Consider the following 7252-nt stretch of genomic DNA (forward strand, 5'->3'; position numbering starts at 1 on the left):
TGATTAAGGTTGATGACAAGAGAAACTAGGGCAATGGGTAGGCCTCTGGAAAACTGACAGGAAAACTTGGCAAAGCGGTTGGTTGCAGCTGTGTGGTGGTTAAGGACTATGGTATCATCAAGGAGTACTTCAAATGCAAGAAATGAACAAATAGGGGCTTCCCTGGTGGCGCAGTGGTTGGGAATCTGCCTGCTAATGCAGGGGACACAGGTTTGAGCCCTGGTCTGGGAAGATCCCACATGCCGCAGAGCAACTAGGCCCGTGAGCTACAACTACTGAGCCTGCGCGTCTGGAGCCTGTGCTCCTCAACAAGAGAGGCCGCGATAGTGAGAGGCCCGCGCACCGCGATGAAGAGTGGCCCCCCGCTTGCCACAACTGGAGAAAGCCCTCGCACAGAAACTCAGACCCAACACAGCAAAAATAAATAAATTATACAAGCTGACCCTCAACAGAAGGCTGTCTGAGACTTGACATCACTTTTAGGATCCATTTGCTCCAAAGGGTGAGCCCTTTGGGACAATAGAATGGAAGCAGAGCTTTCAAAACAGCTAAAAAAAAAAAAAAAAAGAAATGAACAAATAAACAACTTGGCTCTAGTTAAACATATATATTAATTGAATAATTAATCAGTTAAAGGATACCTGATCCTCATTCCCTTCCAGCACCTGCTATTTAAGGACTCTTGACTCTTGGGCCTGATAAACACAGGAAGTGATCCTTCTGTCCTAAACATGCTTCTCAGCTCCCAGCTAAAGGCACACCCTCTGCCCAGCTGGTTAACGCTTCTTGTCTTGGATGGCTTATTCTAGAATCATGTCTCTGGTGTGCTGGAAAGACTTCTGAGCTGGGGCTTAGACCTGGTTTAGCATCTCTCTCATTGCCTGACATGGGCAAATCTCCATGCTCTGTCTGGATCTGCTTTGCCCACAGTCATATTAACAGCACTTTTTTATTTTTCTCTCTGTTAGTCTGTGTCTATGAAAGTGCTTTGAAAGGTAGAGAATACTCTCTCTGCGGGTATGTATGATGTGCTCACATTCCTGTATTGTCTCCACCTCCTCCCTTCTTTCTTTCCAGAAAGTGATGTCAGTATCCAGCCCTGTGCTGACAGATTCTCAGACCACCATCAATTAGGTTGCAGAGGAGCAAGCCAGATGAGGCTGTTCTGCTCAGACCCTGGTTCACTGTGTATCATTTAGAGAAGAATCTTGTAAACATTTGTATTCTGCATAACTGCTAGTATTTCTTATTCTGGGCTCTTTATTTTAAAGAACTGAAAAAACTGGGCTTCCCTGGTGGCGCAGTGGTTGAGGGTCTGCCTGCCGATGCAGGGGACATGGGTTCGTGCCCCGGTCTGGGAAGATCCCACATGCCGCGGAGCGGCTGGGCCCGTGAGCCATGGCCGCTGAGCCTGCGCGTCCGGAGCCCGTGCTCCGAAAAAAGAGATATTAAAAGGATATAAAAAGGATATTAGAAGTCCTAGAGAAATAGTCGCTGATGAAAACATCTCAAAACCTAGGGGCTTCCCTGGTGGCGCAGTGGTTGAGGGTCTGCCTGCCGATGCAGGGGACATGGGTTCGTGCCCCGGTCTGGGAAGATCCCACATGCCGCGGAGCGGCTGGGCCCGTGAGCCATGGCCGCTGAGCCTACGCGTCTGGAGCCTGTGCTCCGCAACGGGAGAGGCCACAACAGTGAGAGGCCCGCGTACCGAAAAAAAAAAAAGAACTGAAAAGACTGTGCCTGCGTTGTAGGTAAGAGTTCAGAAGTGCATACCAGCATTATTCTGGGCTAGGCTGGCAGACACTGCTAGTGGCTTTTCCAATATCCATCCTCCCCTTCTTTCTTACCAACAGAACTCTAATTTTTCTCAAGGCAGTACTACCTCCAATTAAAAAGGCTCACCTTCCCAACTCCCTTGCAGTTGGGAGTAGCCATGTGACCCAGTTCTGGCCAATGAGATGTAGGGGGAAGTCCCTAGATGGGGGGCCTCCAGGAACCTTTTTTACAGGGAAAAGTCTTAGCTGGCATTTCCCTTTGCTTTTTCCTTTTTTACTTGAAATGCATCCATCTTGTCTCCATAAACACAAGAGCCACATGCTAAAGATAGGAAAGTAGGAAGATAAAATGTCTGCAAGTTCTTGGCAATCTTAGGGAGCAACCTACCTGCTGATTTCTTATGTAAAAATAATTAATCAATTAAACAAACATACAAAAAGCCTATTTGGTTAATCCATTGTAATCAAGTTACTGCTCCATGGAATCAAACACAATCTTAACTAATGGACTGCTAAGATGTTTAATGTGCTCTGATAGAAACTGGATGCAAATCCACTGTAGAGTCCTTTAGAGCAGTGCTGATCAAGCTTTCGTGTGCATAGACACCATCTGGAGAGCTTGTTGAAAATGCAGATTCTGATTCAGTAGGTCTGGATTGGAGTCTGAGATTCTGCACTTCTCACAAGCTTGCAGCTAATGCTGATGACGCCAGTCCTGGACGACTCTTTGAGTAGCAAGGATTTAGAAAAAGACAGCTTTTTTGTCAGGCGGCTTCTATGTTGAGCTCTTCTGTTTTTCTTTGATATGCTTATCATTCAGTTAAAAATCTGCAGAGGACTCAATGCATTTTCAACAAAATGTTAAGGTTTTATTTAGAAAATCACTTTAGAGACAAAACACCGCTCATTTTGTCTAGCAAAATGAATTTAACAAATGCATTTAAATAAGGTAAATTCAAGACTTCTGTGGATTTTTTTCCTTAGTTACTTGATTTTCTGCCAGTGGAAGTTTCTGTCTTCCAGCCTGAGTGCTTTCCAAGTTAATTCAGCTATAATCCAAGGAACTGCTTTATGGAATCTGAATAACTCAAATTCCCTCTGTATTCTCACTCAATTTCAATGTATTAAATGAAACACAAGGAAAATGACTTAGGGAAGTAGAATTAGAAGGAAATGTTTCTCCCTCTTGGTCATGTTATCTTTTCAACAGAGGCCTTGTCTGCTCTGAAATGGATGGTGAAAGTAAATTGTTACTGGGAGGTGATGGTCAAAAAAAAAACTTAGATGATTTTCACACCATCTGTCATGACCCAAAGGAAATGCAAGCCACACCACTTCCAGCCAAACCACTGCTTTACAGAGAAGCTGCCCATAGCTTCCTATTGTTATTTTCTTTTCTAGTTATGTACATTAAAAAAAAAAATACAACGTTGTGTTAAATAGGAGGACAGCTAACAGAGGAGCATATGACACTACACTGAAAAACCAAAAGAGCTTGATTAAGCCTAGAAGAGAAACAGCAGATGGTCTTCATGGAGGGAAGCCGCCAATGACCACCGTCTCCTCAGTCTGTGACGGATCTGCACTCTGAGGGTAGGCCTTCTGACAGCCGCCACTGGGCCAGGCGCTGCTTGAACCATTTCTGGAGGAGGGAAATGTGCAAGATTACCTGTCATATACTGAAAAACTGAAATGTCCATTCCCTTTCTAAAAGTAGCTTCTGTGGCCCAGCTGGAAAAGAGGAAAGCAAGAACTGAGTCCCTGGGGATGGTTCTTCTCATTGTGATACTTATATTTCTGCCTCAGGACCTTTGTACATACTGTTTTCTATGCTTAAAATATCTGACCTTCATTATTTATCTGATGATAAATAATTCTCAGGGCTCAGCTTAAATAGAACCTTCTCAATAAGGCCTTCCCTAACCATTTTATCAAGTAGATTCTCCATCCATCTCCTATTCTCTGTGTTAATACTTTGTTACCTTCACAGAACTTTTAATATCTGTAATTAATTTATTTGTGTATTCACTTGTTTTTAATCTAGATTTCCTTCTAGAATATGAGATCCATGAAAGCAGAGTCTGCATCCATCTTATCATCATTAGCCCCTAGCATAAGGGCTTAACAGAGATTAATAAATGTTTGTTGAATGAATAAAAGAAACTGAAACATCTCCTTGATGCCCCAGATAAATCTGTATGGCTGCTATACCTCATCAATGTGTGATGATCTCAAGGGCCTTGGTCATCAGTAGCACTTAGTAAGAATTTGTTGAATAAAATGAATGAAAAACTAAGCACTGAACAACCTTGGGGCACTCCTTTTTGAGGATCCATGGAGTAGTCTAGACCAATCGTTCCTGCTCCAGGGTCACTGAACAGTGAGAAAAGAGCAAGTGGGATTCCCAGTTTACTCAAACTCTTCTAGCTCTGTGTGACCCAAATGTTCACACCTCGCAAAAGTGACTATGGATTTAGGAAAAGCCCCAGATGGGATACTTCTAGACAAGGTACCATGTGAGGGCTAAAACATATTTTATGCATTTTAAAATACATATAAAGGCATATAGATCTGCCTTTATTATACCCCTGAAGGGCGGGGGATTCTGCAAAGTGGAGATAAGGAGACCCATGCTGGGGAATAGTCTGGGGTATGAACCAGGTTGGCCAGGAGGAATCTGTATTTTTAAACAACAACATTGAAGAGGCAATAGTGAAGAAATAGAAGCAGCAAGCATTAATCCACATGGGAGAGGATGAGTAGAGGGCTCTGTGGGAAGGCATGACCTCCATGCTTTATTCTCCTGTGCTTCCCAACCTTTCACACATCATGGCACACTTTGAGAATGAAGACGTTTTCATGTCATACTGCTTGGGTAGGTGACCACTGGGGGCTCTGCAGTCCTGGGCCCTGCCAACAGGAAGCTCTGTTGTAACCAACTGGCTCAGAACTTGAGGAAGTTAGAGCGCCAGTCAGCTCAACTGTAAATGAAGAGGTAAACTTAGGGGCTATCTACTGTCCCTTGTAGTGTTTCTAGAATTTACCTGTTCTAGGGGTCAGTAGATGAGGGGACAGAAAGGAAGCAAAAAGAACACAGTTGTGGGATGGATGCCAGACCTGGGATGTGCTGATGGAGATGGTATGGTGAGAAACACCTAGAGGGCTCTGACTTGGCACAGCCAAATGCAGATTCAACCTCTGAACAAACAGCGTGGGCTCTAGGGCCATGCGTGGGAAGACCTCATCTCTGCAGAGATCTAGGGAGTCAAAAGGCATTTCAGCATAAGCCCAAGATGAGAAGAAAGGGTGAGAACCACAGGGGAAGGAGTGCTTCTAAGGCTCAAGGTCTGTAGAGCTAGAAGGGAGGGAGCCCACAGCACGGCCTAGGGCTCTGCACCAATGCTCACCTGGCTGAACAGCAAGGGACCACGGCTACAACTCTCCCTAACTGTTCAACAGTTTACACACTGAAGTGCCTAACACCTGTCAAGATCAGTTGTCTTATATACCTTTGTACTGTGGGGTGGCAGCAGAGAAAAGTAATCTAAAGCCAAGGGCAGCAGACTACTCGTAGGGAAGCCTTCTCTTTGGGAATTGCTCTCTGGGTGCTGTAGTTCACTCCTGGGGATCTCCAACATTAAGGAGAATAGAGAGCTCATGTATCTTTGGTGGCTTTAACTAATGTTCTACTGCTAAAGGTGGGCATATTTGCTTCTGTGATCCATGTGTGTATTTAGTTAACTCTGGAATCTGGTGTGAGAGCAGCATAGTTCCAGTTTCATTAATGAGGTAGCTCTGCAGGGGTTTCAAGGCTACAAGGTCTGATTAAACAGAACTTGCAGTTTCTAGAGCTGAATAAATGGCAGAGTTTTACAGACTGACTAATTAAAGCTTGGAGGGGGAAAGGCTCATTTTCTATCAGGATTCATTTAAGACAGAATGATTGAGCTGGCTTCATTCAGAAGAGCCACCCACACCTTTATACTAGTAATGAAGCAAAATATTAACATACAGTTACTGAAAATAACTTCAGCAATGATCAAATCTGTGAATCGGTGAGTTGGCATCCAAATGATTAATAAATTGCACCCTAGCATTGGGGGGTGGGAGGAGGTTCAAGAAAAGCTCAACTGTTTTCCACAGATATATGTTTTTTAAATCACATATGTATATAATAATTTAGCAAACCAGTTGCTCTCCAACAAAAGTCATTAAACACCTTGCTTGCTTTTTTCACCTCCAGAGCTGAATCTTATCACATCTCACTCACATCAATACTAATTTTCCACCTGGCTCTCTCCTTCTCTTCTTTGTTTCAGTCATCCCCTGGGAAAGACATTCATCCCTTGCTTGCTTATGAATGGATGCCCTCATTAGCCTTGCCCATTGATGGAGATTTATTTACTCTGAGAGAACAGATGATAATTAGACACTGTGATGGGGAAGGGGTGAGGCAAAATAATATTGTTCCTGTCCTTTTCTCTAGTAACTAACATTTCATTCTTTTTAGGAGGAGACCTTTAGAGGTCTTTATTCCACTGATAAGACATCTAACAACTAAAACCAGGGTTCTAGGAAGAGTCCCAGGACATCAAGAGGGGATAAAAATCCTGGAAACCAATCTAAGAACCAACGCCAACTACACTGGGATTGAATCAGTGATAGTAGAAAATGGAAGATCATTCTAACCTCCCAAGGGGCTGATAAGAGCTTTCCCAGCCCCTTCTCACACTGACTTCAAAATAATGAAAGACACAGGGGTCGGGATTCTGTAAGGTTTCTCTAATTTAAATATAGGAGATATCTAATTACTGTCATGAGAAAAAACCCATTCTAGGACCCCAGCAAATGCACCTTAAAAAGTTATTTCCATTAGAGCATCCTTCACTTCATTCTGGGTTCCCATAGGTGTCCCTCCCCCCACACCACCCCAAGTAAAGAACATTGTCCTACAGTGGGACAGTTATAAAGAGGTCAAAGCCCCCAGTCAGAGAATATTTCAGCATTTTAGTCCCTCTTGCCTTTGCCAAAGTATCAGCAGTGTGAATCAGCTTGAGTTAACTATCTCATAGGACCATCACATGCTTATTTTTCTTCTCCTAGTGTTACTTGTTCTAGGAAAATGAATATGAATCCCATTCTGGAAGTGGGTGGTATTAGGCATAAGGGACCAAGCATATGAAATAAATATTATTTTGGCTTTGATGACCTTTTCTCATGGAAAAGGGCAATGCTAACAAATAGAAGAAACAGGGGAAGTGCTGATACCAGACACTGCTTATGTTTAGGCCCAACAAACCTGGCCTCCATCAGTTATTTAAAGGGTCCCTACAGGGAAACCATTCTCACCCACCAGTAACATGGGGGTGAGAGGGTTGGGAAGGGGTTACGGGGATGGGAGGGAACGATGGGAAGTTGGAAGATGAGATCCAATCTGGTAAGGGATGATGGAGGGTTACCTAGGAAGCCTCTTTCCC

At 43.7% G+C, this 7252-nt stretch overlaps 1 protein-coding gene across 1 annotated transcript in view; it reads right to left on the reverse strand.

Annotated features, from left to right (window-relative positions):
* Window positions 1-2621: 2621 nt before the first annotated feature.
* HOPX (HOP homeobox) overlaps window positions 2622-7252 on the reverse strand; it is a 7186-nt gene continuing 2555 nt past the window's right edge. Inside the window, exon 2 of the mRNA XM_007471273.1 lies at window positions 2622-3417. Coding sequence (XP_007471335.1) covers window positions 3340-3417 — 78 coding nt within the window. The 3' untranslated portion in view covers window positions 2622-3339. The remainder of the gene's footprint in view (window positions 3418-7252) is intronic.

This window comes from Lipotes vexillifer, unplaced genomic scaffold, assembly GCF_000442215.2.
Source record: "Lipotes vexillifer unplaced genomic scaffold, Lipotes_vexillifer_v1.1 scaffold1191, whole genome shotgun sequence".
Lineage (NCBI taxonomy): Eukaryota > Metazoa > Chordata > Mammalia > Artiodactyla > Lipotidae > Lipotes > Lipotes vexillifer.